Below are 27,880 nucleotides of genomic sequence, written 5' to 3'. Positions count from 1 at the left end.
GGGGGGTCTCTCGCTTGTTCGCAAACCCTCTCTCAAGACCTCGCTCAGGACTCACCATCCGCGCAACTTTGCTCCTTTAAGGACGATTATGACCGTTGCTACAATGTCGAACATCCAAAACTCGAAGAACGCCTCGAAGAAGGTCTCCTCGAGCCGTGCTCAGCACACTATTGATCCGCGTCTCGCGATCGCGAGACTGTATCATTACCATCGTCTTCAGCGAGAGCAGGCCTTACGTCTGCGCCCCGAGCCTCTCCAGTATACCCCTAGGTATGTCTTACCAATCTCATCACAAAACAGCCGATAATGACCGGTGAATCTTCTAGGATGGATTTATACGACGACGAAGCGCTGCCGAACGTGTCCGCCATGCTCGAGCTGCCAGGCGTGAGCCGGCACACGCTTTCGCTTCAGGTCCAGGGCGACAAACTCATCGTCCAAGGCGAACGGGCCTCTCCTTTGGCTTTCAAGCTGCAGGAAGCGGCCGCTGGTCGGCAGACGTCCGTCGCCTCTCAGAAGTTCAAGGTGCGCGAGCTCAAGTTTGGCTCTTTTCGCCGTGAGATAGACGTACCCGTCGGCATAGACGTAAGTTCTGTTATCTTTGGCTCTCGCTAACAAATTCGCTGACGGATACTTTCAGACCACGCAGATTACTGCAGAGCTGTGCGATGGGATGTTGCTCATCTCATGGCCTCGCGCCTCGGGCTTTTCGATGGGCCGCTCGAATGCACGCCCCGTCTAGCATTCTGTCCTGCTACATATTCATCGCTATACCCTCTCAGTCACGCGCAGCACATATCATTATTCGTCTCTACATGCTGTCTGTAATGTTTGTGGCTGTCCTAGACATCTCCCTTTCCATTCTATGCACTTCTATCCGGATTTCGTTAATCACCATCACCCCTTTCCTTCCATCTCCTGTTGTACCAACACCACTACTCAGCTTCCGTGTATCATTCGGTCTTCTCAGGGTCTTTCCCAGGATCTTTGCAATTTTAGCACTTATAATGACTACATTCCAAGGACAACGTGGTGCTGTTACAGTATCTATCTAGATATTCGCAGGGGTATCATATCACTCGGCACTCTCGACTCGCCACACCTTGATTATGCCCGCGCGGTCGCCGCTGACAATGCCTCCGCGAAAGGGCGAGTCGATGCACACGAGGGCGTTGATGGTGTCTTGGTGGGCCTTTAATAGGTTCTGCTGGCTGTGGTTGATGAGTGACAGCCGCTGCGGCGGGCGGCTGGCTTGGCTTGCGCTCGGCGAGCTGACCCACGTTTCGACATACGCCAACGCCGACCCGCCGTCCGACTGCACGGCGCTGCGAGGAAGGCACAGTGAATAATAGTCGTCTCACGAGTCGCCGAGTACACTTACCTGTACACCGGCTTTTCGCTCTCTGCGTCAGGCCCGCTGAGCACCGCTGAGCGCTCTGTCTTCTCCAAATCCCACAGCCGGATCCTGCGGTCTTCGGACCCACAGAGCATGAACCCGCGCCCGGCGCCGCGCCCCAGCGAGCCGTTGTCGAGCTCTGCCATTGGGGAGCGGTACAACGCACCATGGCCGCCGAACTCGGAGCCGAGCACGAGCGCGTGGACGTCCGGCGACGGCGCCTCCACAGGCATGGGGATCGGTGCCGCGCCGCTGCCCCTCCGCCGCGACGACACGAAATCGGCGGGGGCGCTCGTGCCGTCTTGCCGCGCACGCACGAGCGCCGCGATGGCGGCTGCGGGGCTTGCTTCCGCGCTCTGCGCTGTGACTTCTTGCGGCTGTGGCATAAGCGCGGAGGGCACAGGCGCAGAACGCGTCACGAATGTCTCGACGAGCGCCGACTTCTCGATGTCCCAGACTTCGACAAGAGTTGTCACCTCAGGCACTGTGCCTCCGGCACCGACGCTTCTCGCACTCTTTGCACCCTCGAGAGCGACAACGACCCATCTACCCTTGCCCTTCGTCGGATGCACGACGCATTGGTGTATGCACGCCGACATGCCTCGCGCCGCGGCCCCGGTTTCCCAGCTCTTGATGAGGATGCCAAACCGGAGATCCCACAGCGACAGGACGCCCGTAGACGTGCCGCACACAACCCACGTACGCTTGCGGTCGAGACAGAGACATGTGATAGGACCATAGTGTCGTGGGTTTTCCATCGTTCGGAGCACGCGTGTTGTGCGTAGATCCAAGATGGTGATGACTGAATGCGTGGTACCGAAAAGTAAATTGGATGCAGTCGCTGTGAACTGATATGAGTATGATAGTCATCTAATACCTTCTATGTACGTACCGGTGTTATAATGAGCCATGCATGTTACATACTGTCCTGGGACATCCAATCGATACTCCCGGATAGTCTGCAACTTCCCATATTTCGGCAGCCCGGCGCCTGGCCCCTGGTTCCCGCTCACATGTACTCGTACGACGTGTACGCTTCCATCTTCCGCCGCACTAACGAAGCAATGTGTAGCCTCGACGAAGCATATAGCTTTGACCCGTGCATGATGCTGGTTGTACGTGTGCCGTGGCTTGCTTGTCACATTACGCTCGAGCCGCGCTGTGTCCCAGACCTTCACCGTCTTGTCGTCAGACGCAGAGACGAAGAACATATGGTCCGGCGAGACAGACAGACCGGTGACCGCGTCTGTATGCGAGCTGAGGTTGGCAATAAGCGCCGTCTCGAGGCGGCGGTTGCTGCCATCTCGGGGCATGTAGCTATGTCGAGCAGCGTTCCTCCGGCGGACCGGCCCTTCGTGCACACGAGGCCCAAAGTCTGCGTGCAGATCGCGGTTGTTCTCGAGGTACATATGCTCGAGCAGGTTACTGATTCCAGGTTCTTGGCCGTCTATACTAAAGTTCAGCAACAGCTCCGAACTAGATACATCTCACATACCATAAGTCGAGATAGGCACCGAGGTGGATATCCGCGGACGTTCCCCTCGGATGGTACCGGCAACAGAGACAGGTGACGACCTGCCCGAACGCTCGGGAGAGCCGTCCCGCAGTTTTGAAAGCGACTCCAGCAAACCCGTGGCATTCGCCTTCGATGATCCAACTGCAGGCGGTGCCTTCTGACCGTCCGTGCTTCCAATCTGCAGTCGATGTGTGCGGAAGGACGAGTTAGCACCAGAGGTAACCGAGTCCGTTGGACTGCTCGGACGCTCAAGTGGTACGTCAGACACAGCGGTGTTCGAGCTTGTGGGGGAAAGACTCTCTGCAACTGGAGCAGTGGGACTGCGGACGTCGCGTGCTGTTGGTGGAACGGACAGAGATGTTGTCGAACCATTAATGATAGCGAGTCTACGTCGGAGGTCCTCGAAAGGCGTGCCCGGAGCGCCCAGATTGAAGTCTGCACTCATAGTGCGGTTCGAACGAGGTGTTCCCGATAGCACAGGGCTTCGCACTGCGTCAGATATAGCACGCTGAGCCAGCATTGGTTTTGCAGATCGCATAGCAGTGGCATTATCGCTGGGTGCCTTCAAGAAGACTGTTTGTGGGACCACCCCAAGCTTTTGAAGTTCGATGGTACTGGAGACCTTGAGCCCCTCAACCTCTGGCTCGACGCGCACTCTAGTCTCAAAACTGGCAATTGTAGGTCAGTATCGTCCATTCCATATCTCTGTGAAGACTATGTTTACCTTGCGATATTACGAGCGAGCTTCGAGACGAAGTCGCGCATTGCATGGAGTTTGCCCTCATCCGCTGTTGTCATCCCAAGCTGCTGCAACTTCGTCATTTGGGCATCATCCCTGTTTACAAGTCAGCAATGTTTAGGATAGGAGTCGGCTTCACGCACTCCTCAGACTTCGATCGTGATGCTGCATTTGGCTTCACCGATGCCAAGCTGTCCTTGGGAGAATCCGATCTTGCGGCTCTTTGCGTTCTCCAGAAGACGGACTTGTCAGCGGCCTTCGCCCAGGATTTTGCAGCATCGAAGATGTGTCGAGATAGCTAAAGTAGAATAAGCGGGGTTTACGGGGCTTATGATATGAACAGTAGAGACTTACTGGGGGCTTAAGCGCCAGCAACAAGCTCCGCTCGTCCACGTCCTGTATGTCAGACCGCAGGAAATGCTTAAGCGACGGGTACAAAATGCACCACACATCGCTTGGTGGCAGATGCTTGGCTGCGGCCGCGATAAACGCTGCTGCGCCTTGTCTAATCCAGATATTTGGGTGGAACAAGAATGCCAGAGTTGCGCTGAGCAGCTCCCATATGCGCATCTTCTGGAAGAGGCCGAGCTCACACAAGCTCCGCAAGGATGCCAGCACCCTCGCGACAACCGTCTCTTCGATATCTGCCAACGTGGGGCTCAGTCTCTATATCTACACCATGGTAGCTAACAACAACTTACCAGACAACGCTTGTATCATCAGTGGCAGGATGTAGTCTTCAAGACTCCTTCCACCCGCACATGCCGCGACCTCGACTATCGAGTCGAAGAAGGCGTAGCGCAGCAACCAGTCACGGTCATTGAGGTACGTGATCATATGGCTGAGGAGCACGTCGTTCGTGCGCTGCTTGCCGAGGAAGATGCACAGGGCGGAGATATTGTGCAGGATTGACCGCTTCACGACAGGAGAGGGGTCGACTAGCAGGGCTGAGAGCTGCTCTTGCACGGCGTTCTGCAGTTCTTGCATTGAGGCGTCGTAAGATACCTTCATATATGCATGAGCGCGGTAGTGTATTTCAAGCGTGACAAGTCGTACCTCAAAGTGCGCCTCGTCATAGTCTTGTCCTTCTGTGAGGGCTGCCGTCGCGCCAATCTTGTACGCACCGTGCGCTCGAAGGGCCTGTCCCATTTCGAGGTATCGCACAGCTGTGTCCGCAAGTGCTACTACACACTGTGCATACATACATCTCACAGACACCTCCGGATCGCGTACAAGCGGGCTTAAGGCAGGGATAATGTACTCGGGGAAGATGGAGGCATTTGAGGGTGTAATCACAGTCACCAGCATCAGCTATCTAGATTCAGTATCCTGCTAGTAGAAAGCAGCCAGAATATAACTCACTATCTGCATCAACGTTCGAATTGCAGCCGCACGAACAGCTGGAGCATCATCTAAAAGTAGTTCCACGATGGAGGGCACCATGCGATCGAGCTTCGCCTCGTCCGTGAGGAGAGGTGCCAGGGCGAGACAAACATCCAACGCTTTGAGCTTCGACGAGGGCAGATTGCAGTTGCGTATGTTGGCCGTAAGCAGCGCTAACAGGATCAGTGCAGGCCCATCTGAAACAGCTGTTCAATACATCGTGGAATGAATGATGTATTGGCCTGCTCACCCTCTTTAGCAGCCTTTCTACCGTCTCCATACCCCTTCAAGAGTTTACTGTCCCGATTCGGGACCTCTAGCTCCACGGGAAAGATATCCTTGAAGAGCTGTCAACACGAGGTGGAGTATTGTAAACAAGGTGGCACACCTGCACCGGTTTCCCAACCACATTGGGCGTCGCGAACTCTATCCTGACGGGATCTTTGACAGTATCCGCCAGATCTCCCAGTTCCACGGCTGGCAGCAGATACGGCTCTACGCTCTCGTAGTCAGACCACAAGCGCTCCATTCGGTGATCAGAGTCGCTCGGTAGTTGGTCTGTCAGCCGGTCACCGTCACCAGATAGCACTGGGTGTGCAGCATTAGGGAGTACTGGCGGCTTTGCGGTCGTAGGGGTCGTGTTCGTTGGCGTGGGTGCAGTTGTGGAAGGGTGTGAGTGGTTGGGGAAGGAGAACGGAGAGGGGCTCGACAGTTCGTTCACGGAGGCAACGTAGTTATGCAGGAAGGAGTAGAACATCTCTGGAAAGACTGTCCCTCTTGCGTTGTGCAACAGACTGTCGAACGTCGGTCTCTGCGACGGGTCAATGGCAATCATCGACTTGGTCAAGTCCTGTAGTTTCCAAATGACACCTTCCCTCAGGCTCACGTTAACCGAGATTTTGAGATGCACGCACCCTCACGCCCTCATCATCAATCGCGGCCAACTGCGCATCAACATTCAGCTCCCCTGCACGATACTTGAAAAGCTGGCTCAGCGAGAAGAGCGGCGTGCCTTCGAGGAACAGCTCTGCGAGTACGCAGCCTGCGCTGAAGCAGTCCATGGCCTCGGTGACCCTGCCCTCACGCTTTCCTTCTCCCTCGCGCTCCTTCTCCCTCCGCCTGCTCGCCTCTGGATTCTCCTCCGCGGAATAGAAGCGCTCCGGCGCGATGTAGCACGTCCGCCGGCCGCTCGTGTCGAAGAAGAATGAGAAGTCGGCCGGGTCGTCCAGCGGGAGGTATGCAGGCTTGTGCGGCGCAAAGTCCGAGACTAGGAGCCAATTCCAGGATGTGATGAGAATATTGGACGTCTTCAAGTCGCCGTGGGAGACTTTGCGGTTCCGAGCGTCGCGCAGCGCGGTGAGTAACTGGTATGCAAGCCACTTCTTCTCGATGTGAGAGAGGAAAGGTCGGGTACTGCACGCGTATCAGGTCTGTACATGGCGTATACATATATGAAACGTACCTTATGCGATCGTAAAGGCTACTTGCCACCCATTGCCGGATGAGATATCCTGCCTTGTCTGTCTCGACGAAGGATTGGTATGTGTAAACATTGGGGATGTCCGCAAGTGCATCACGCTCGACTATGGAGATGGTCTAAGCATAATAAATACAAAACAGCATGCTACAGCACACCTTTCAGCCTCCTATGGTACTTCCGGAGGCTCAGTCCCGGGTCAGGCTTAATGAAGATCTTCACCACGAGGTATCCATTCTTGTGGCGACATTTGACGGTCTTTAAGAAACGCGCGGATCCCATACTATAGATGGTAAGGCAGAGATCGTGTGCAAGATGGCCAGGGATCGTACCTCCTCTCGTAGATCACATCAGGGCCCAATTCTGCTACAAACGAATCCAATGCACCACTAGTCCGGATGAGACTCTGCGCATGGCCCATGTTGTAGGGGAGGTTTTGCTCAAGAATGAATGGTTCTGCAAAGTTCTGGGTCAAAGAACCTCACCAAGGTCGAACGCGAATCAGCAATTCTCAAGAGTGTTCACGTCAGAGAGTAGAGATGGTGCTGCGTGCGTGAATATTAGGGCCGGAATAAAGTCCAGCAGCAAGATGGAGATAATCAGACAAGCGATATACGAGATGAGTGCAAGTATGAGACGAGATAGCCCGAGTTCTAAGTCATGAGGTCGTAAGGAAGATGGTGGTTCTGCGTTAAGCGTGACCACTCGTACCGAGCCGTCTGTGGCTCAAAGCGCTCGAGAGTCGCTTGACGCCACAACGCTTCTGCTCTCCAAATACGTGCACTGTCTGCAGCTGAATGTATATCCAGCGTGTCAGCCAAATGGAGAGTATCAGGTCGTTAGATTTACGGCGGAAGATTGTCAAAATCATTCGTGTCTTTAGCTTTCAATCCTCGACTCGAACGAACTGTACAAGGGCATAAAGCGCACGAACGACGAAGTGCACGCGAAGCATGAGATAAAGTCGACGTTGTATTACAGATTACTTTGTGTTTCGCCCTTACATAGATGGTAATCAGGAAGAGAGGTGGTCGCACTGCAGTATCTTGGAGCATTTCGTCGATTTTGCAAAGTGGATCATCGAAGTTCAAGCATGACTAAACGGACTATTCAACTGCGGAGGCGTTTTGGCATAGGCAAAATGGTCAGTGATATTTCCCACTGCACAGGGCCCTTGAAGATGCTGGAGAGTAGGTTAGCTGGACACAAAAAAAGATGGAGGTACTCGGGTTTAGATGTAAGCGCTGTACAGTGGTAAATAGCGTAGGAGGCCAACATCCATATGTTGAAGAGGCAGTAGTCGCAAGGATAGATCATGAGGTAAAATTATGCATTCTATAGCGTTCAGTAAGGTATGCACATCCTCAGTGCACATGACCAGCGACGTGAGCAGCCTTGCTGTTCTGCCATTCGTCGTACTTCTTTGCCCAGGTGTAGGTGCCGTAGCCTGTCGCGTAAGTTCTCTCATCAGCTCACGTCTGAACAGATACACGCGATATGCGTTGAGCGCTGGAATGTGTGACGCACCGAGGGCGAAGGGGAAGATCCAGTACACAGCCTGCCCGGAGAGACGGCGGTAGCCGTTGAAGATGTAGTTGCGGATCATGTTCTTTGCGGCACGCTGACGCCAGGGGGAGACGGCTGGCGAGATTACGGGAGGTGGTGTGAGGAGCAGCAACTGAGACGAAAATATGCACAGAACGCACCGTAGGTAACGATACCCTTCTGGCGCGTTACACCCTTGTCACCCCACCAAAGGTTCTACACGCATCGCCCGTCAGCACCCAACCCTCCATAGCATTTTATTGCGTAGGCAAGGCCCCACTGGGCTAAACACTACAGACACACCACTCACATAGACCCTTGCTGCAAGGCGGGGCTAGTCAGGCAAACCGTGTCTTTGGGACCGAGAAATGAAGCACATACGTCCAGGCATGTCACTCATGCGCATAGCGGTGGGCTTCATTTTGGCTGATAGGTGTCTGGGACAGCAAGCGGGACGACGAGGGAGAGGTGTAGTTTAGAGGAAACGCGCCGAGCCTGTCCGACTGGCATGCTTGCCGCCTGTCGGGCAACAAACACGCGCAAATACCACGTAGAGCGGGCGCCTCACTCCCGCCTCCCGCCACGCGCACTGTGAGCATCGTCCAAACGGCAGTACGTGGTATGCGTCACTTGCGAGAGGTTTACGGCTAACGCTTGCGGCGAACGGTTGGCAGAATAACAATGATCGGACACAACACTCTCTACAACCTAGCAAACAGCCTGGGCGCCCTCGCCATGCTCACGATCGTTGTCTACCACTTTGTCGCCGTGAACTCGAGGGTGCTATCAAAGGAGGCAGTGGGCAAGCAGCATTGAGGGAGTATAGGTGGAATGTGAGTCCGTCTGATTGTCCTGTTTAAGGCTTTCTGACCATGAGCTCAGTCTGCCTTCGTGGTGCACCCTACACGAGTATAGAAACACACCATGCTCGCGCAATGGCGGACGTGGCTGCGGCTGGATGTCTCCGTGGACTATCTCAATATTTATTCACTCAAATATCCATAACCAAGTCGCTTATTCTCGTTTCTGAACGTTGGTGTGCCCGGGCACATGCATGCGATGCCACCTAGAGCAAATCTCACGGCTGCATTGGGAGATCGACGTATTCACCTGGTTGGACATGTGAACGCTTCCGACAGTGTCCAGACGGTCGGTCGTTGTTTGTCGTCCACTCGAGACTGGACAAGTGTGAGTGCAACGCTGACGCTTCTGGCATGTTTCCATTTCTGCCGCTCGTCGTAGCATACACTTTATAGGTTGGACGGCTGACAGTCCCCGTGGTCTCAAGCCGAGTGGAGTGTGTGAGAGAAGACGGATTCTCGGAATACTGGAACTCGAGCAGTGATCTGGATTATGGCGGTGAGAACATGCTGTGTAAAGCGTTGTGGAACGTGCTGACCGGTCCAGCTGACGTAGACGGCGCGAAGACGGTCTTGTGAACTCGCCTGCTGGCGTGCTGCTCACTCGTATAAAGTTCTATACGATCCAGCAGCTGTTTCAGCGGCTCGCTGGTGGTATAGCTACAACGTTGTTCCCCACCGTTCGATAAGCCATACGACGACTGTCAGGGTACCGACAAAGTTATCAACCCTGCAAGCTTCTTGGGCTTCGATACCCCATCGCGTAACCACATTCGTTGTTTCTCTCCCATTGACGAGCGCCAGACTGGTTGGTAGATGACGTTTTTGTGCAGGTCTGTTTTCCGAGTGCTTCGTTATTGCTCCCAGTTCGCTGACCCACGTTCCCTGTTCAAGGTTTTGGTGAGACCGGAAAGATTTGCGCGGTCTATCAAAGCGCTCGGGCCGTGTATGCTATTATGGATGCCCCTGACCATCCACCGGTACTGTTCGGGGCTTGTGTTGAACAAAGTTCTGAACGCGGGTGCGCCCGTATGGCATCTGCGCTGATTTGGCCAGCGTTAGGCGGGCGGGGTAGGGGGGACTGGAGACTGGAGAAGCTGCTCGAGGGCGGGGAGAGAAATGTTCACGTTCATCCTCAATATGGGCTGTCCTCGGTGTCTTGATGGGTCCCATGCGCGTTTCCAACTTTGCTCGAAGATTGCTCGCAGCTGCGACCAGGCGACTCGGGCCTGCCGGGAAAGGAAATGGCATACCGGGAGGATACACGTGTCTCGCCGCTAACCAATCAGGACGCTCAAACGCGGTCGTGCGAGGGCACTGGTCTTGTGCGCACGTTCTTTTGCGCACACGACTCCCTTTTCCGCCCGGCCATCCGTTCCAGTCTAGTCTGCACACTACTTAGGCAGACGACCCCCCGGAGCCATGGCGAAACACATCGCTCTGTCTCCCACCGCCATCCCCCCGCCGCCTCTCTAGCCACAGACGACGGCGACGACCACCGCCATGCCCACCACCGACACACTAGCATACTCGGCGAGCTGCAACCCACCCAGAAAGGCAAAGCGGCCCCGCACTGACGCGGAAATAGCTGCCTCTTCTGCACAAGCCGCGTTGTCTCAACAACGGTCGCGACCGCACATACTTCCCAAGGATATCCATCCAAGCTCAGCCGAACGGGAGTCGTCAGACGCGGAGGACGACGAGGAAGATGAATACGACCCTGTCTCGCCCGCCCCCGCGCCGCCAATGAAGCGGCGAGGTCGCAAGCCAGGTCCTCTCTCACGCTCCGCACGCGAGAGCCAGCGCAAGCTCAACCACTCGCGCATCGAGAAGGCCCGCCGCACCAAGATAAATGAAACGCTCGCGACACTGAGCAACTTCGTAGCCGACGCGGAGAAGCAGCGCGGCGGTAAGAGCATCGCCGCGCCCGAGGAAAATACGAAGAAGGGCGACAAGGAGTTTAAGCTTGATGTGCTCGTCAAGACGGTGACCTACATCGAGGAGCTCATTCACAAGGTCAAGACTCTCGAGAATCGCTCCTGCGCACGCTGCCCCACCCCGAATGCGCCCACCCCTGTCTCACCGCCGGAGAGCCCGACTCGCAAGCGCAAGGCTTCGGACTTCGACGTTGACGTCGATGTTATTCCCGTCGCGGATGATGAGGTAGACCCTCCTCCGTCGCCCTTGTCACCCCTCCCTCCTCCGCCCAGGCCCGTTCGCTCTTCACCATCTGTGCGCGCTCAGAGCAAGGCACCATCCCAGTCGCCCTGTCTACCGCCCATCAGCTCCTGGCTTCCAAACCCATACGTCGACCCGAGCTGTCTGAGCGCGCTGCCCTCTCCGAGTCCAAACGGCCCGCCCTCCCACCTGCCGACGCCACCGCTCTCGGGCTCGTTCCGCGTCCCCCTCTCGCTCGCGGCGTCCGCCCCGCCCGCGCTCGCCCTCCCAGGCCCGGCGCACCCCATGCCCTCGCCGACGATTTCCGCCGAGACGAACCGGATGCACATTCGCATGCCTCGGCGGCGCATGTCCGCGCACGCGCCGAGTGTGTCGCCGACGGTCTCGCCGAGCTGGACGCCCGAGGACGAGACCGCCGCGTCGCTGTTGCTCTCGATGAGTTCGTCGCCGTCCGCGAGCTCAACGTCCTCGCGCCTGCGCGGGAACAGCCTCGAGAGCAATGGCAGCGGGCACCCCAAGGTCGACTGGAGCATGACGCCGATGCATGCGGAGACGCCAAGCTCGCTGCTTGGGCTCGGGCGACGCGTCTAGGGCTGTGCTGCCTGGCTGTACATGATGTACCTATAATGGAGGTTGTGGGTGTAACATTACGTGTAACATTATCTGGAAAGGTGGACGGATGGATGGACGAAGGTGGAATGGAGGGATAGGATGGGGATAGCACGTATGGATTACATGTTTATTCATAGACGGTCTTTTTTGACGGACAGGCCGTGAGCGACTGCCAGCTTAAATGTAGACACGAGTTATTCTTTTGGGATGTAATGCTACTGTGACAATAACGGGTATAACACGCTTTGGAGGTTTATGACCACGTACGTCAAGTTCATGAGGGTTTGCACACTGGCGGTTATTCTGGGTATCCGTTTCCAACGAGGCAGGGACGAACGACTACCGTATAACCAGCACACGCACGCCACAGGGAGAAGTCGCTGGGCTAAAACACCGGCGCATCTCTCAGGAACAGCCTCTTCTCCTCGCGCTGTACCCAGCGTGCTATGGCGTTCGCAGCGTTCACGACTGCGCTCTTAGGCACTAGAGGCGACATCGCAAGGTACAGCTCAAACGGCTGCGTAATCTGCACGGGGACACTCGTCAGGCCCCGCTGCCAACCCAACAAACACGAAAGCACGCACCCAGCCCATGACGCTCTCCCGCTCGGTGCGGATATACTGCATCTTGAGCGTGCCGTCCTGGCCGCTCTTGGCGTGCATCGCGTCGTGGAGCGTCTGGTAGAGCGTCACGAGACGTCGGCGCCCGGGCGGCGCGTCGTACGGCTCCTCGAAGCGCGGCGTCGTCACCTGCACCGCGCCGCGGCTCTTGTACAGGAAGTGCCGCAGACCCGGGATCGCGAGGTCCCCGACGCTGTACTCGGTCGCGCCGCCCCCGATCGCGGAGACAAGCGCGCCGAGGAGGTGCTCGCGCTCGAGCGTCTGGTTAGCAGTGCGGTTAGCGGCGGCGGTGAGGAGAGGGTAGGAGAGAGACATCGCACCTCGCTCGCGGTCGCGCACCACCCGCGCACGGCCTCAAAATCGGCGAGCCCGCTGACGCACACGAGGCCGATCTCGATGCGCGTGCCCCGCCACTCGGACGTGGCCTCTGTGGCCGAGCTTTCGCTCGCGGCGACGCTCTTGGCGTCTGTCTCCTTTGCGTCCGGCGGGCTCGTTGCACTCTCTGTATTCTTAGCAGCATTCTCGCCTTGCACCGACGGACTCGCACTCTCGGCCGGTGCCTCAGAGCTCTGTGACTGGCTTGCTGCACTCTGGTCGACTGCACTGGGCGTGGGCGTCGCCGGCTCCTGGAGGTCGTCGCCTCGTCGAAGGAAGCTAACGTACGCATTCACGAACGCGTCGGAGTTGAACTTCGGGAGGCAAATCGGGAGCCAGCTTGCTGCGGCGGACGAGTTGATGATCGAGGGTGAATGAATAGTGTTGATGAGGATGTGGAGATCTGTACGTGGACGAGATTTGAGGGAAAGCGGGAGGCCGGTGAGTAGCGAGCACGTTACCTGAGGGGTGGATCGAGTGCTTCTTGGGCCTGACGAGTGTGACTACTCGGCCTTGAGCTACAAGGACGACGTACAAGATGTCCTGTTATGGAACATCAGCCACTCCGACAGCTCTTCAATTGTACACATGCGCACAGTGCGCGGACGTGACATAAACACGCTAACGCACCTTGATCTTGCTCGTGGGTACTAGAGTATCAGCGATGCGTTTTCGGAGGGCAGGATCGAGCTTAAGACAGTGTAAGCTCGACGTGCTCATCGCCAGGTCCCACTCGAGCCGCTCGAGGAGCGAGTACATGAACGGCTCCGCACCGGAGAGCAGACGGCGGAGGTCAAAGTTATTGCGCCTCTCAAACATACGCCTGAGTTGCCCGGCCGAAATAACACTGAGGATCTGCAAATGGAGGTACTCGAGATGGAAACGTGTCTTCCTTCACATTTACGCGTGAGTCCTACGTGCCGTTTGGAGGAGCTTCCGAAGAGAGATTACGACGCACCACACTCTCCGGCTCGCCCCAGCTTGATACGCATGCGTAGTATAGCGGAGCACGCAATAGGAAGGTAATGCGCGTTCGTCCCGCGTTTACACAGCGTATCTTGTCACGGTCGTCCAGGAAGACGGATATGAGGGCTTGCATAAGGCCGATAATGGATGTGCTATGGTCGGGGCCTGTGTCAGGGCTGCATGCAAAGAATCAGTAGAAGCAAAACAAGTGGCAGTATGAGATTAACTACCTGATGAAGACGGGTTTCCCGGCGTCAGTCAAGACGAAATATTGGCGAGGCGGATAGGTGGTGGTGTCTGGCGTATGAGCTGATGAAAGGCATCACAATAAGCATTTCGATGCAGCAATAATATAAGAGTGAAGTACAAAGTTCGTGGACTTCTTGCGTCGTCTTGCTCACACTACTTCTGTGTCTGCTTGTGGAGGGTCGTCGACTTGCAGCTATGACAGATTAATATCAGGTATATCAGCGCAGCATAGAAAAGAATCATCACCTAAGGCTTGCCCTTCAACACTTTTGGTACTCAGTGTCCGCCGCAACTGTTCCCTCAAATTCTTCTTCACCTCTTCATCCGCAACTTCCTCCACACGCCCAACACCTTCAACCTCTGCGATTTCGGCCTCTCCTTCGAGATCCTGCACAAGCATACCCTCTGTGGGACTCTCGAAGTTCACCGATGCGGCCGATGACGTTGTCTCCGAGGCAAGCATGCCCGACGCGGGTGGTGTAGTCGAGAGAGGCGTGTGCGAGAGCGGGGTCGAGGAGATCCCCGGAGAAGCCACCGCGGACGCAGTATGACTATACACGCGCAAATTACTGAGAGACGGCGCCTGGTGCAGCACAGGGGGCACGACGCCGAGGCGGGAGGGCGAGGCGTGATGCGAGGACAGCGGTGTCCCTGAGCGAGATGGCGTACGCGAGGGCATCGGCATGCTGGGTATTGGCGAAATTCGGGAATATATATACGTCTAGGCAGCCTTAGCGGATAGAGCCGCGAACGTAGGTCTAGGGATATGGGTACCGCGGGCCGCGTTCGCTCAAATGAACGTGGTCTGTCCGGAGAGCCGAAGCGATCGCGAGCAGGAGGGGCGGGAGTGATGGCGGAACTGATGCGCCCCTCAAACGCCGGGCGCGTCCTTTTACGGCGCTTTAGCTCTGGTTCCTCGCCCAGAGCTGCAGCCTCCACTGCATACTTCCTGCGGCCATGCTCGTCGCCCGCGCTGCGAAGACGTGGGCTCGTCTGCCGCCATGCCGCGCGTATTCCTTCGGTCTCATGCCCAGTCTGAAGTCGAGCTTCCCACCGGAAGAGTCGAGCCAGCCAATAGAGGACGCCTCACGCCAAGCAGAAAAGTGGGCTCAGGCGGGACCGTCGAGGGTGACGATCGAAGATGCCGAGGAGAAAGACATGGATATGGAGGCGAGGAAGAAACGGAGACAGACGGAGTGGAAACGACGACAAGGTGTGAGTAACTAATTTGTTCGATGCTCAGTACGAAGGGCTGTCTTCTTAGTTTGTGCAGTCCTTGCAGGTTTTCTACGCGGATGTCTTTTGTGCATCACAGAGAATAGTCGTTAGCAATTCTGCAAGGCCACTAGGCCGCTACCCGTTTAACCATTATATTTTGAGTGTTGTATCCTAATTGTTGAATCTAGCACGAAACGTTCCTCGACCACGTCGTTATACACATACGGGGAGGTCAGTCACCTCCCGTTCTACATCCTCATGAGACTCAAGTGATGTCTTCGTACAGGTCGCGGGGGTGATGGTTGCGTAGCCTTCCATCGAGAAAAGTTTATGCCACAAGGCCCTCCATCGGGCGGAAACGGCGGACACGGCGGCGACGTCTATATCCTTCCCACACCACATCTCACGACCCTTTCCTCTGTACCCGCACGAGTCGCCGCACAAGCAGGCGGACATGGCAAAGGCACCTGGATGAACGGCAAGAACGGACCTCCAACGATCATTCGTGTCCCGCTCGGCACAGTGGTGCGCCAGCTGGCGAAAGATGATCCACGACGTACAAAAGATGAATTTGAAGTGGAAGAAGAGGCACTCGAGGGCCTGGACCTCGAAGAGCGGAAGATGAGAATGCAAGAAAGACGATGGGTACACTACCCGACGCACCAAGACGACAACGTGAAGCGAGACACGTTCAAGGACGCGGAGAAGATGTTCTATCGCGAGGAACGCGCGTATCGCATTCAGCGCAGGAAGCGTGCGGAGAACCCGATATACCTGGACCTTGACAAGGCGGAGGAAATGGAAGGAGCTGGAGACGCGAATGCACCTCTGGGGCTGCCCCGCCAAAATAACTTTGGTCATCTCATTGCTCGGGGCGGCGCTGGCGGGTACGGCAACCCGCACTTTCTGGGGACAAACGATCGCTCGCCGAAGTTCGCCACGCGTGGACGAGACGGCGAGCGCGCGAGCCTGTCACTCGAGCTCAAGTTGCTCGCAGACATTGGTCTCGTGGGCATGCCGAACGCAGGCAAAAGTACGCTTCTGCGTGCAGTCACGGGCGGACGGGCAAAGACGGCAATCGCGGGGTACGCTTTCACGACACTGAATCCGTTCGTCGCTGTCGTGCGCGTGCGCGACGACGGCACGTTCGTGGGCTGGGACGCGGATAGCGTGTACGACGAGACAGCGCTCGAGGAGCAACGCGAACGCGAGCTTATGGAGAGCGGGGCCTACGCCGACGCGCGCACGCGCAATCAGCGCGCCGGCGACGACAGCGTCTACGCTGTGGCGCCACTCGAGGACTTCCGCTTCACGGTCGCCGACAACCCGGGGCTCATCGAGGACGCGTCGGACAACGTTGGGCTCGGGCATTCGTTCCTGCGGTCGATCGAGCGCTCGCCTGCGCTCGTGTACGTCGTCGACCTCGCAGGCTCGGCGCCGTGGGACGAGTTGCGTGTGCTGCGCGCGGAGCTCGAGAAGTACAAGTCGGGCATGAGCACACAGGCCCGCATGGTCGTCGCGAACAAGGCGGATTTGCTCGCACAGGACGGGAGCACGGAGCAGGTTCAGGAGGCGAAAGCGAAGCTTGCGCGCCTGGAGCACTTCGTCCGGGAGGAGATGAGCGCCGACGGGAGGGTGTTGGACGTCGTGCCCATCTCAGCCAAGTTCAACATGAACTTGAAGAAGACTGTCGGGCTTATGAGGAGCTATGTCGAGGAGGCCAGGCGACTCGCTCTGGTGTAGTTTACTAGTCCATGGATTTAATCGTTTCAGCAACCTTCTGCATTGACTCCTGCTTGGGGTGTCTTTCCGACACAAACTCTTTTTGTGCGGGAGCGCTTCGAAACAAATTCCTCACAACCTGCGCTGCAGGCGTGCCCCTGAACACTGCGTCTTGCTAAGTTTGCTGGGTCGGCCCGAGGCCCGTGAGTAGATCAGTTGCAGCGGTCTACGATCTAGAAATTGTTTCCGCGCTGTGTCATGCTGCAGCACAGTGCCACCAAACCTAGAGATCGGCCGTGGAGCACGGTTCCAGGTCATGCTTTGCACCGATGCTAACGTTCAATGTGGCGGACGGAGGATAAATCAGCGTGGAGAGCGGTTGCCCCTGTGTGCATTGTATATAGCTCGATCGACGATAACAAAAGGACGAGCTCCAATTGAATCACTGAAGAGTATTTGAGCTGTGTCCAATGGGACCTTTGGCGGAGGTAAAACCCTCGAGGTCTTGTACGTGGCTGCGTTCTGAGGCGTGGGAACAATAAGTGGACGATCAGTCTCCTGTTGCAATGTTGTCCGCGGACGATGGGAAACACGGTTTCGGTCAATGTCGTGCAGTTTTGCGACAACCTTGCAACGAGCAGAGTATGTGCGGATCTCCCATGAGCGACAGACGGGCCGCCGAGGTGGTGCGATTCTTAGGAGCCGCGGCAGGCTCTCGCCGCGTCGTGGGATGCGTGCCTTCTTTCTGACTGACTCGCCTGATAGCCCGCAGGCATCAATAGCCGTGTGATTCGATCCACCCGCTGCGAGAAGAGGGTGGGTTGGTTAGTTTCCCCGTGAGCCTCGGGCAGGTTTTGGGACAACATGAGCCAAGCGTCGGAGCAGGGGGTCAAACGGTGGGCCCCGGCTGGGCGATGGCAAGTACATGGGCTGGCGGACTTGGCGCCTTTAGCGGCGTCTGCCCACTGCTGCCGTTCCCACATCCTATCTCGCAGCGCTTAACCCTAGGCAGGGACTTGTCCGCTGCCCTTTTGAGAGAACTCCCTAACAAAAGGACCCTAGTTTTTGCTTCATATATCCGTTTATGGCGCATAATTTGGTACAATCCGTGCCATCAAGCGGAGCAAATCTGGGCCTGACGTCGCGTATGGCGGTGGGCGAGGTCCCGGTACGCCAATCCTGATATGGTGTCCGACTGGCGACTGTGTGCTCGCTCGCTTCTTCTCCTCTCCCCTCCATTATCCCGCCGTCGCTGGTCGCCGTCCCCTCTTATCCGCCCCACTCCCCAACGCGCGACCACGCCATCTTGCTGCCCGTGACGACCCATACGACTCCGACGCCTGCACCGCCATCCGACCACGACTGAACTCTTATAAATCTTTACCGCTATCTTCGTGGCGAGATGGAAGGAACGCCTGGACCTAGTTTCGACCTCGACGACGGAGCATCTGTGTACCATAACGATACCAATTCAAGCAACCTTAACGGCGATGCTCCAGACTCACATACCCCAAACGGTCAGGCCTCCGGCAATGCGGCGTCCAAGGCCAATAACTCTACGTACGTAATTGCTGGATGAAACGGTTACGACACCTCGATTCACCATCTTTTCGCTCCTTGCACACAGACACATTCGCTCTCGCATTACTGTCGTGTGCGCAGAGGTGAGCATCTCATTTTCCATCTTCCATTTCACCTCCCCGACTTTCTCGGAATACTGCGCGCGTCATATGACACGGCTGTATTGTTGCGCGTTGGGCTGTTGGCAAGGGCCGCCACGGTCTCTGAGAGATTACGAGCTTGTTTCCACGCAGCCTTGAAGGTACTGGTGCCGAGTCGAAGCCGCGCCCTTTCTGGAGCTGCATCAGTACCCCGTTGATGTTGACCCGCAGCCCTTCCTTATCCCTTCACTCACGTATACGCTCTGTCGCTGATCTAGAGACCTTATTAAGTGCAAACGACTCAAGCTCAAGTGTGACCGCCGCACGCCTTGTGGATCTTGCATGAAGCGCGATACTATGACACGATGTGTCTACTCACAGGCCGCAGCAGAGAAGATGTACGTCGTGTAGTCTGGATTTTCTGCATGACACTAACGTAGTCGCGGCGACTTTCTTCATGATGTGTCTGGCATTAGCGACGTTCAATCGCTGCACAATCGACTTCTAGCCGTCGAGGGTCAGGTCGCCACGCTCACTGCGACCCAGTCTGTGTCGAACCCCTCTATCCCGCCTTTTCGGTCTACGTACCCAGTATCCTCAGCACAGACCAGTTTTTCTGCACCATCACCTGGTGCATCTCACGGCTCCAGTCGGCCAACTGCTTCTGCCCTGGGCGGACAATGCAACGATCGCTATCTTCTCATCTCGGGACAGTCCGGCAGCTCGTTGGTGGTGAACTTAGAGGATACCGCTGGCGTCTGGCTCAATGAGCTCCAGGCACAGCTCGGTATTGATGATGCGTCGAAAGCACCGTCGACATCACCATATTCGGTAGCGCGGCCTGCGGTCACCACAAGTGGTACGGCGAGGGTTAAACTCGAGCCGACACCTGTGGTGCTTGCGCCGTCGACGACGCCTACTTCGACAGCGTCGTCTCCTCCTGCGGCGCTGAATTCTTCCACCATCCACGGGAGCGGATTCAAGAATGTGAACGTCTATGTTCCTCTGATACCCTTCAACGTATTCCAGCCCGAAGCATCAGGGGGCGCTCCTACACAGCAGGTGACTATATCTATTCATTCATTGCGGAATCTATCCTCAGCTTCTTTAATATCACAGCGCGATCTCCCGCAGGTCACACCCGCATTATTGCATCGGCTGCCCCCTTCTGCGATAACGCGAACACGGTATCTCAAGGGTCTTTACGACGCCATGTTCGTCCACCCATGCTTTAACTTCCGGCACTTCGAGCAACGTGTAGATGCCATGATGGCGTGGGGAGAAGCGAACGACCCATCTAAGCAAAAGAGCGACCTTGCGCGGGAGCTCTTTGGTCAAGCTAACGGCGCACCGAAGAGGCCCGCAAGTTTTGCATCCTCATCACCGAAACCAACGCTCAGCTTCTTTGCCGCTGCTTCCGCCGCGTTTGCGCTAGGCGCTGTCATGGCGAGGGACCCTGGCGAGACAAGCACGGACTCAGATGTCATGCAACGGAACAACCCGGCCGTTCTCTTTGCGCTCTCAAAGCAGAGTCTCAGCCTGTTCGAGGATACGTCGTCGTACGACGTTGACAGTGTCATTGCGATGCTAATCCAAGTCCTCTATCTGCTGCATGACGGTACGATGCGGATCGCGCACACGGTCTTCCCCCTTGTTGGCAAGATGATCAACGTTGCGCGGATGATGGGCCTCGCCGTAGACCCTGACGAGTTCCCCGGGACCTATAGCCTTTTCGAGGCTGAAACTCGGAGACGCATCTGGTGGGATATCGTCTATTACGACATGTATGTAGCTCTCTCCTTGTGCTTGCCCTTCTTGCTCACTTGTCCTTTAGGGTTGTGTCCGACTGCATGGGTCATCCGTCGCTCATCACCGAGACATCATCGTCAACGAAAATCCCGAAGGACGTGGAAGAGAGCTCGTTTAGCCCATCGTCGACAACGGTCCCTCCACCACCCGAGGACCGGCAATACTCGAGCATCCAGTATTTCATCTTCCGATGCAAGCTAACGCAGCTGTGCAAGGGTATCCGGCGGCAAATCACGCGAGATGTGATTGAAGACTCACCCGAGGCTTCCATTGACCACGCAGCGATGCTCGAGAAGGAGGTCATGGGTTTCCTGCAAGACCTTCCGCCCGTGTACCGCCTAAATATGGAGCTTGATTGTTCCCAGCCACTTGAAGGCGATTCCGTCCTTATCGCCCAACGTGCTGCCCTCGTCGTCATCGCAAACCGTGTCGTCATCAAGCTTTACCTGCCGTTCATGAAGGACACAAGCGAAGGGAGCCCCGCAAAGGTGTCTCACCAGGCCGTGCTGGGCACTATCAATGCGGCACATTCGATCATCTACGCCTTACGAGTCATGTACACCGTCTGGCGTGCGACACGACCGGGTATCTTCGAGTACTACGACTACACGCGTTCACTATTCGACGCGGCCGTCATCTGTGCGCACGCCGTCATCCAGCAGCCGGCGAGCATCCTTGCAGGCGAAGGCATGAAGGGCATTACGCATGCGCTCGACATCATGCGCGAGATGCACGTCGTGCGTTGCAAGGTCTTCCCGGATACACCAGACGAGGCGATCAAGATAGTCGAGATGATGAAGGAGAAGGCGGAGCGTGCACGCGCGTCTACCAGCTCGCCCACCGGCGCGAAACGCAAGCGTGCCGAGGAAGACTGGCACTGCATGTCCTCGCTCTCGTCTGGCTTCCAGCTGCCATACGTTGGGCCGTCTGTCACATCTATCAAGGTCTCGCAGGGCCGTCCGCCGCTTACCATGTCAAAGATCGCGTTGGCGGGTCCCAGAGCGGACGTACAGGACCCGAAGGCGGCAAAGGCGAAGGAGAGGGAGAGGGAGAAGGAGAAGAGCAGCAAAGAGAAGGATAAGACCAAGTATCCCGCTTGTGGTGTTCGTCACCGGATTATCAACGGACAACCTCCGGCTGTACGTCAACGCACTGGCTCGACATCGGTTTCTCCGCCCACCCCGGCCGTCGGACCATCTTCTCACCTGTCACCTACTGCCCCAGGATCCGCGGTGCAGACGCCTATCGACGGGAATAGCTTCACGTATCCTCCCCCGCAGGCACAGGACGGCCAGCCGCCCACCATGCAGACGATGCAGCACGACTTCCACATGGATTTCAGCAATCACGGCTCAGCGACGCACAGCTATTCGAACTCGCCGCAGACGTCGACGCACGTCTACGACCCACATTCCTCTAGCAAGAGCCCGTATACGACGACGGCGCCGGCATCACATCCGCCGCCTCCCCCGGATTATTACATGCAGTACCCGCCTGCGCAACCACAGCCGTACGAGCCAGGCGTGGAGCACGCGCCGAGCATGTCCTCACAAGGGATGTCCTCCTTCGGCGTCGGCTCAGCGCTCGGTGCGCAGCTCCCGCCTCCCCTCAGCACGTCGGTCCCAGGCACACCTCGCGGCGAGGCAGGGCGGTTTGCGCTCCCACCTGAGAAGGCGCCTCCGCCAGGCTTCGATCCCCGCCTCAGCAAACAGATGGGCCACGAGTACTCGGCGACGGCAACGGCGCACGTCAACGGGCATATGCAGATGACTGCGACGCAGCTCTCGGCGCCATACGTGCAGAGCTGGCAGCCCGCAGATGTGCCGCGCTCCGACGGGAACGGGATATGGGACTACAAATTCTACAACCCCGGCGGACAGTAATGCGCCTCCCCCTATAGTTAAATGATCTGTTTTACATGCTATCGATGTTCTGGTCGTGTCTCACTGTTGCTTTCTCGTTTGTGTACTTACGTTTCGTTATATTGCTTCCGATCATCCCCCCATCTCCCTTGGATCTCGTACACATTCATAGTCTTCGTTCCTCATCGCCTCTCGTCGTTGTTGTGGGAATCTACTAGCTACAAATGTTTGTTTATTCTCTCCACCAATATACCACTACTATTCGGTGCCGTTCCCAGCGTTTTTTCCTCTGGTCTGTTCTCGCCTTATCCGTCGTCCGAGAACACACAACTCTGATCAACCTCGTGTCTGCCATCTCCCCCGTCGCCGGCCCGGCTTCGCAACCTCACTCAATCAGCACCGTGCTGCATTCATTCCGTGGCCCCAGCTTCGCTTCTCATCACGGCGTCCTGCGATCCCAGGGGAGCAGAGCGCGGACCCCAGGCAGTGCGTTACGTATCACCTCTCCGTCCGCACCCAAAACTCGGCCCTTGCCCTTTGGTCCGTTTCCTGCCCTGCGGCATTTTTCTGCCTGGGCACCTGCCGTGCGCGCACATGCTGCTGGCGTGCCTGGCAGTCAACGGGCGCACGAACGTCGCCTATCATCCACGCGGGCGGCGCACGGGGCGGTGTGTCACTTGACAGCCGCAGAAAGCCTGGAGGATAACGTTCACACACATGGCGTTTATCAGCCTTTTGCTTTTTGCTTTGCTTGTGTGATACAGGGCCGAAGGGCGGAAGGGACCTGTTACGCAGACGACGTGTAGCGCAGCTCGAGCCTGCGGGCGAAGGCGTACATGGGAACACTGTACACGAATGAGACCATCATCGCGATGTCGCCTGTGCCCGCACGCGCGACGGGGCCCGTCCACCAGTCTTGGGACATGCACACCGCGATGAGCGGAATCGAGCTCAGCATTGTCCACACTGCGGCGTATCCCCGCGCTAGGCGCGGGTGCGTCGGGACGTTCCATGCATCTGCGACGGCGTATGCGCACCACCGACGCCGGAAGACGAAGTGCTCCGTCAGGACAATTGCCATGAATGGTCCCAGCCAGTAGCCAATGAAACCTGCCGAAGATCAAGGAGCTGTCAGAGGGGGGGATCGACATGGAGCGCGCAGCCACGCACTGAGGATCTGTGTAAATGTATCGTAGAACTCTGTCGCGCCGACGATGCCCACCGGTATCAGTCTGTGCACCAACAGATATCAGCTCACAAACGTCACGGAGAAGCGGCGCACATACATCGCAGTGGAGATAATCGCGAGCAAGAATCGCGGAACTTTTTCGAAGCCACGCCAGATCGTCATGAGGCTCGTGCATGCCGTGTACATCACCGGTGTGGTCGCGCTTGGGGTCGTCAGCGCCATGCACACGACGAGAAACTTGCCAAAGCCGCCCACGCCGGCCAGCACTGCGGCGATGAGCCCGCCGACGTCGTTGCCGTTTCCGAGGCCCGCCTGCCATGCCGGCACATACGGCACGGCTGCAGTGAATGCCGCACCGACAAGGTGCATCACGACCTGGAAAGATGTCAGATGCGTACTCTGGGAAGATGTCCGACAGACGTACGCTAGAGAGGAAGAATCCAAGGTACGAGTAAATGAAAATTCTCATGCTATCACTGCTATCAGCTTCCTTCCGTTTGTTACACATCCCGAGCATCTCACCTAGAAGCTTTGTGGTCGTGGAAGATGCCGTAGTCCGGTGAGATGGGACACCATGAAACCACGCTGACGGCGACAGCAGCCGCGAAGTTCAGAATAGACGCAGCTGATGCCGGTGTCGGGTCTCCAACGGGTACACTGCGCAATGTCTTGCTGTTTATCGCAAGCATGACGACCACAGCAACAGCATTTGGAATCCAGCAGAGCATCTCGTACCTGGTGCATGTCAGCGAGCCCTCTAACTCCCAGGGCAATGTGAGAGAACTCACCAGTGAAGTATCTGATAGCCGCAGAATGTGATGACAAGTGAGATGAGACCTGTGATGACGATTCCGAGAGTTGCGCTAGGATGAGGGAGCACTGCGCCGAGCGTCTGGCCTCCGATGATGCAGTTGATGACGAGATAGCCTACCATCGTGAGGACATTCAGGAAGGTAGGGATGATTGCTCCATAGTAGCCCCAGGAAAAGCGACTCTGAACCATTGCTCGTGTTCCCAATTTCGGCCCGAAGACCGCGCTATTGCTACTTTAGCAGGCATCCCAAATGGTGGCAATTTCATTCTGGCGTACAAGTATGCAGGGAAGACGCAGGTTCTGTACAACATGTTAATGGGGAGTAATAGCAGAGCAATATACACACATCAGATCCGTCACAACACACGTAAGGAATGTTGTCCGCATTCCGAGGCCGAAGAAAGCAGGGCCAATACTGGCTGCTCCGAAACTGCGCGCTGGAGTCAGCAATCGGTCATTTTCTAAGGTGCTGAAGAACGTACGTTAAAACATTGATGTTGCCAGAGAACCATACAGTAAATACTTGGAAAATCCGTGTATCTTTTCGTTGCTCCTCTGTCGTGGGCTCGATGCTACATGATGACACGTCAGCGAGGTCGACACCCATAGACAACGTACATACCCATGTCCGTCCAATCCCCTCGAGGCTAACCAAGCGTTGAACTTATCGACATACCCCTTGAACTTATTCGTGGGCTGGGCCTCCCGCACGATCTCCTGTGTACCAGCGAGAATCTCTGGGTCCTTCTCCTTCGAGTTCAACGATGTCGATGAGTGAGCTTTGAGACCAGACATCTTGACGGGTGTCCAGGCGAGCTCACAGGCCGGTGGGCAGCTCTCTGAACCCTCTCAAACGCATGCATCTATAAGAGCGCGCGCGATTAGACTTTGCACCCCACGCCAGGACGTCCGTGACCCTGTCATGCCTGATACCGTTCCAGTATTGCACAACCCATACGATGTGCCGTAGAATAGAAGCATACCTCGTGAGATAAGGATGGAGATTGCACGCACTGATACCGGCGAGCCTCTGGCACTTTGTTCTGGCAATTGAGATGGGCCGGCCTTGAGATTTTAAGCTTTCCTTGGCAGGCTCTCGAGACTATACCTGACCACGCGCTATATTCGTCCGTTGGAATTAGATCATGGTACCTGGTCCTGGCAATCGCTGCGGCCCAGAGTTGAACTATTGCGGCGACCGTCAATAATTCCCGAGGCTTTCTCTGGTAAGGCAATTCCCAAGACGATACGATGACTGATGCATTGAAAACTATGTGTACAATCAGAGGAATGGAGGGATGTTTCGCGCTGTACGGGGGCCAGCAGACTGAGACCTCCCAATAGCGCGTATTTCAGTCGCGGGAAGTCGTTCTAGGAAGATTGGATGAGCATTCGGGCTGTGCACACCGAAGGTGCCACATACCGTCGCTCACGCAGACGACGTGTAGCGCAGCTCGAGCCTGCGGGCAAAGGCGTACATGGGAACACTGTACACGAACGAGACCATCATCGCGATGTCGCCTGTGCCCGCCCGTGCGACGGGGCCCGTCCACCAAACTTGGGACATGCACACCGCGATGAGCGGAATCGAGCTCAGCATTGTCCACACTGCGGCGTATCCCCGCGCTAGGCGCGGGTGCGTCGGGACGTTCCATGCATCTGCGACGGCGTATGCGCACCACCGACGCCGGAAGACGAAGTGCTCCGTCAGGACAATTGCCATGAATGGTCCCAGCCAGTAGCCAATGAAACCTGCCGAAGATCATGGAGCTGTCAGAGGGGGGATCGACACGAAGCACGCAGCCACGCACTGAGGATCTGTGTAAACGTATCGTAGAACTCTGTCGCGCCGACGATGCCCACCGGTATCAGTCTGCACACCAATAGGTCAGCCCACAGACGTCGCGGAGAAGCGGCGCACATACATCGCAGTGGAGATGATCGCGAACAAGAATCGCGGAACCTTTTCGAAGCCACGCCAGATCGTCATTAGGCTCGTGCACGCTGTGTACATCGACGGCGTGCTCGCACTTGGGGTTGTCAGCGCCATGCATACGACAAGGAACTTGCCAAAGCCGCCTGCGCCGGCCAGCACCGCTGCAACGAGTCCACCGATGTCGTTGCCGTTTCCGAGGCCTGCCTGCCATGCCGGCACATAAGGCGCAGCCGCGGTAAAGGCTCCGCCGACAAGGTGCATCAAGACCTGGAAAGGTGTCAGATGCGTACTCCGGGAAGATATTCAATAAACGCACGCTAGAGAGCAGGAACCCAAGGTATGCGTAAATGAAAATTCTCATGCTATCACTGTTATCAGCTTCCCTCCGTTGGCGACATATCCCAAGCATCCCACCTAGAAGCTTTGTGGCTGTGGAAGACGCCGTAGTCTGGCGAGATGGGACACCATGCGACCACGCTGGCAGCGACAGCGGCCGCAAAAGTCAGAATAGACGCAGCTGATGCCGGTGTCGGGTCCTCAACGGGTACACTGCGCAACGTCTTGCTATTGATCGCAAGCATGACGATCACGGCAACAGCATTTGGAATCCAGCAGAACATCTCGTACCTGACACATCTTAGTGAGCACTCTGCCTCTCACGACAATGTGAGGGAACTCACCAATGAAGTATCTGATAGCCGCAGAATGTGACGGCAAGTGAGATAAGACCTGTGATGACGATTCCGAGGGTTGCACTGGGATGAGGGAGCACTGCGCCGAGCGTCTGGCCTCCGATGATGCAGTTGATGATGAGATAGCCTTGCATCGTGAGGACATTCAGGAAGCTAGGGATGATTGCACCATAGTAGCCCCAGGAAAAGCGACTCTGAACCATTGCTCGTGTTCCCAATTTTGGCCCGAAGACCGCGCTGTCGCCGGGTTAGCCGCAGACATCCCAAATGGTGGCAATTTCATTTTGGCGTACAAGTATGCAGGGAAGATGCACGTTCTGTACGACGTATTAATGTGGACAAGCGTGATGGTGGGACAAAATGCGCACATTAGATCCGTCACGACGCACGTAAGGAATGTTGTCCGCATTCCAAGGCCGAAGAAAGCAGGGCCAATACTGGCTGCTCCGAAACTGCGCGTTGGAGTCAGCAACGTTCATTTTCTAACCAGTCAAAGAGCGTACGCCGGGACATTGACGTTGGCAGAGAACCATACAGTAAATACTTGGAAAATCCGTGTGTCTGTTCGTTGTTCCTCCGTCGTGGGCTCGATGCTACATGACGACACGTCAGCAAGGCCAACAACCACAGACAGCGTACGCACCCGTGTCCCTCCAGTCCCCTCGATGCTAACCAGGCGTTGAACTTATCGGCGTACCCCTTGAATTTTCTCGTAGACGGGACCTCCCGCACTATCTCGTGTATACCGGTGATAATCTCCGGATCCTTCTCTCTCGAGTCCAACGATACCGATGAGCGGGTCTTGAGGCCAGACATCTTGGTGAGCGTCCAGGGAATTAGTAGGTCGGTGGGTAACGCTCCAAACACTCTCAGACGCATGCGTCTATAAGAGCACGCGCGATTGTGTTTTATGCCCCACGCCAGGACGTCCGTGGCCCTGTAATGCCTGATACCGTTCTAACATCGCACAAACCATGCGGCGTACTGCTGGATAGAAGCGCATCTCGTGAGATAAAGGTGAAGATTGCACACGCACAGATATGAACAAGCTTCTGGCACTT

General features: G+C 56.5%; 11 protein-coding genes across 11 annotated transcripts; 6 read left to right on the top strand and 5 right to left on the bottom strand.

The window, feature by feature from the left end:
- Nucleotides 1–103: 103 nt before the first annotated feature.
- Nucleotides 104–886, top strand: PHACADRAFT_183285 (uncharacterized protein; the record flags this gene model as incomplete). The annotated part of the gene is made up of 3 exons (XM_007394460.1): nt 104–270; nt 327–585; nt 641–886. 3 exons carry the CDS (start codon nt 104–106, stop codon nt 740–742), a joined length of 528 nt encoding a protein of 175 aa, XP_007394522.1. The 3' UTR covers nt 743–886.
- Nucleotides 887–7,209, bottom strand: PHACADRAFT_183284 (uncharacterized protein). Its single transcript, XM_007394459.1, has 16 exons — nt 6,844–7,209; nt 6,670–6,794; nt 6,497–6,617; nt 5,949–6,447; nt 5,423–5,884; nt 5,285–5,372; nt 5,014–5,240; nt 4,708–4,962; nt 4,353–4,656; nt 4,006–4,295; nt 3,795–3,949; nt 3,637–3,747; nt 2,892–3,580; nt 2,289–2,843; nt 1,382–2,237; nt 887–1,325 (listed from the first exon to the last, which is right to left on the bottom strand). Exons 1-16 carry the CDS (start codon nt 6,930–6,932, stop codon nt 1,076–1,078), a joined length of 5,076 nt encoding a protein of 1,691 aa, XP_007394521.1. The 5' UTR covers nt 6,933–7,209; the 3' UTR covers nt 887–1,075.
- Nucleotides 7,210–7,780: 571 nt separating this feature from the next.
- Nucleotides 7,781–8,506, bottom strand: PHACADRAFT_253942 (uncharacterized protein). Its single transcript, XM_007394458.1, has 5 exons — nt 8,438–8,506; nt 8,367–8,377; nt 8,218–8,272; nt 8,039–8,152; nt 7,781–7,958 (listed from the first exon to the last, which is right to left on the bottom strand). The coding sequence occupies exons 1-5, from the start codon at nt 8,475–8,477 to the stop codon at nt 7,876–7,878; spliced, it is 303 nt and encodes a 100-aa protein (XP_007394520.1). The 5' UTR covers nt 8,478–8,506; the 3' UTR covers nt 7,781–7,875.
- A 1,913-nt stretch (nt 8,507–10,419) lies between these two features.
- PHACADRAFT_194268 (uncharacterized protein) lies at nt 10,420–11,685 on the top strand (the record flags this gene model as incomplete). The annotated part of the gene is made up of 1 exon (XM_007394457.1): nt 10,420–11,685. The coding sequence occupies one exon, from the start codon at nt 10,420–10,422 to the stop codon at nt 11,683–11,685; it is 1,266 nt and encodes a 421-aa protein (XP_007394519.1).
- Nucleotides 11,686–12,091: 406 nt separating this feature from the next.
- Nucleotides 12,092–13,971, bottom strand: PHACADRAFT_91851 (uncharacterized protein; the record flags this gene model as incomplete). The annotated part of the gene is made up of 8 exons (XM_007394456.1): nt 12,092–12,232; nt 12,291–12,587; nt 12,647–12,718; nt 12,926–13,104; nt 13,163–13,244; nt 13,332–13,589; nt 13,660–13,843; nt 13,895–13,971. Coding segments are annotated over 8 exons (1,290 nt in total), but the record flags the coding sequence as incomplete, so codon positions are not given.
- Nucleotides 13,972–14,852: 881 nt separating this feature from the next.
- On the top strand, nt 14,853–15,382 carry PHACADRAFT_172348 (uncharacterized protein). Its single transcript, XM_007394455.1, has 2 exons — nt 14,853–15,131; nt 15,190–15,382. Exons 1-2 carry the CDS (start codon nt 14,874–14,876, stop codon nt 15,307–15,309), a joined length of 378 nt encoding a protein of 125 aa, XP_007394517.1. The 5' UTR covers nt 14,853–14,873; the 3' UTR covers nt 15,310–15,382.
- A 17-nt stretch (nt 15,383–15,399) lies between these two features.
- Nucleotides 15,400–16,976, top strand: PHACADRAFT_253938 (uncharacterized protein). The gene has a single exon (XM_007394454.1). The coding sequence runs from the start codon at nt 15,465–15,467 to the stop codon at nt 16,875–16,877; it is 1,413 nt and encodes a 470-aa protein (XP_007394516.1). The 5' UTR covers nt 15,400–15,464; the 3' UTR covers nt 16,878–16,976.
- Nucleotides 16,977–18,057: 1,081 nt separating this feature from the next.
- Nucleotides 18,058–19,601, top strand: PHACADRAFT_172347 (uncharacterized protein; the record flags this gene model as incomplete). Its single annotated transcript, XM_007394453.1, has 3 exons — nt 18,058–18,416; nt 18,796–18,915; nt 18,994–19,601. Coding segments are annotated over exons 1-3 (885 nt in total), but the record flags the coding sequence as incomplete, so codon positions are not given.
- Nucleotides 19,602–19,696: 95 nt separating this feature from the next.
- On the top strand, nt 19,697–20,523 carry PHACADRAFT_51141 (uncharacterized protein; the record flags this gene model as incomplete). Its single annotated transcript, XM_007394011.1, has 2 exons — nt 19,697–20,301; nt 20,352–20,523. Coding segments are annotated over 2 exons (777 nt in total), but the record flags the coding sequence as incomplete, so codon positions are not given.
- A 2,401-nt stretch (nt 20,524–22,924) lies between these two features.
- Nucleotides 22,925–25,013, bottom strand: PHACADRAFT_253933 (uncharacterized protein). The gene is made up of 10 exons (XM_007394452.1): nt 24,814–25,013; nt 24,674–24,763; nt 24,538–24,621; nt 24,468–24,491; nt 24,166–24,414; nt 23,900–24,112; nt 23,802–23,847; nt 23,475–23,752; nt 23,359–23,420; nt 22,925–23,298 (listed from the first exon to the last, which is right to left on the bottom strand). Exons 1-10 carry the CDS (start codon nt 24,984–24,986, stop codon nt 22,976–22,978), a joined length of 1,542 nt encoding a protein of 513 aa, XP_007394514.1. The 5' UTR covers nt 24,987–25,013; the 3' UTR covers nt 22,925–22,975.
- A 604-nt stretch (nt 25,014–25,617) lies between these two features.
- PHACADRAFT_207869 (uncharacterized protein) lies at nt 25,618–27,668 on the bottom strand (the record flags this gene model as incomplete). Its single annotated transcript, XM_007394451.1, has 10 exons — nt 27,463–27,668; nt 27,323–27,412; nt 27,188–27,271; nt 27,113–27,136; nt 26,808–27,056; nt 26,542–26,754; nt 26,444–26,489; nt 26,117–26,394; nt 26,003–26,064; nt 25,618–25,943 (listed from the first exon to the last, which is right to left on the bottom strand). The coding sequence occupies exons 1-10, from the start codon at nt 27,633–27,635 to the stop codon at nt 25,621–25,623; spliced, it is 1,542 nt and encodes a 513-aa protein (XP_007394513.1). The 5' UTR covers nt 27,636–27,668.
- Between the last annotated feature and the right edge of the window lie 212 nt (nt 27,669–27,880).

This window comes from Phanerochaete carnosa (assembly GCF_000300595.1).
Source record: "Phanerochaete carnosa HHB-10118-sp unplaced genomic scaffold PHACAscaffold_4, whole genome shotgun sequence".
Classification (NCBI taxonomy): domain Eukaryota; kingdom Fungi; phylum Basidiomycota; class Agaricomycetes; order Polyporales; family Phanerochaetaceae; genus Phanerochaete; species Phanerochaete carnosa.
This window is presented reverse-complemented; position numbering and strand designations above follow the sequence as displayed.

What these genes read in the sequence shown, in the direction of transcription:
- PHACADRAFT_183284 (XM_007394459.1), bottom strand. Translation starts at nt 6,932, where the DNA reads ATGGGCCATGCGCAGAGTCTCATCCGGACTAGTGGTGCATTGGATTCG. An exon ending in TAGAAAGGCTGCTAAAGAGG is followed by an intron (nt 5,241 to 5,284) that starts GTGAGCAGGCCA and finishes TGTATTGAACAG; the next exon opens with CTGTTTCAGATGGGCCTGCA. An exon ending in GATGATACAAGCGTTGTCTG is followed by an intron (nt 4,296 to 4,352) that starts GTAAGTTGTTGT and finishes CCACGTTGGCAG; the next exon opens with ATATCGAAGAGACGGTTGTC.
- PHACADRAFT_253942 (XM_007394458.1), bottom strand. Translation starts at nt 8,477, where the DNA reads ATGAAGCCCACCGCTATGCGCATGAGTGACATGCCTGGAC. An exon ending in GAAGGGTATCGTTACCTACG is followed by an intron (nt 8,153 to 8,217) that starts GTGCGTTCTGTG and finishes TAATCTCGCCAG; the next exon opens with CCGTCTCCCCCTGGCGTCAG. An exon ending in GATCTTCCCCTTCGCCCTCG is followed by an intron (nt 7,959 to 8,038) that starts GTGCGTCACACA and finishes CTTACGCGACAG; the next exon opens with GCTACGGCACCTACACCTGG.
- PHACADRAFT_172348 (XM_007394455.1), top strand. Translation starts at nt 14,874, where the DNA reads ATGCTCGTCGCCCGCGCTGCGAAGACGTGGGCTCGTCTGCCGCCATGC. An exon ending in AGTGGAAACGACGACAAGGT is followed by an intron (nt 15,132 to 15,189) that starts GTGAGTAACTAA and finishes TAGTTTGTGCAG; the next exon opens with TCCTTGCAGGTTTTCTACGC.
- PHACADRAFT_253938 (XM_007394454.1), top strand. Translation starts at nt 15,465, where the DNA reads ATGCCACAAGGCCCTCCATCGGGCGGAAACGGCGGACACGGCGGCGAC.
- PHACADRAFT_253933 (XM_007394452.1), bottom strand. Translation starts at nt 24,986, where the DNA reads ATGTCTGGTCTCAAAGCTCACTCATCGACATCGTTGAACTCGAAGGAG. An exon ending in CACGACCACAAAGCTTCTAG is followed by an intron (nt 23,848 to 23,899) that starts GTGAGATGCTCG and finishes TAGCAGTGATAG; the next exon opens with CATGAGAATTTTCATTTACT. An exon ending in TACATTTACACAGATCCTCA is followed by an intron (nt 23,299 to 23,358) that starts GTGCGTGGCTGC and finishes GATCTTCGGCAG; the next exon opens with GTTTCATTGGCTACTGGCTG.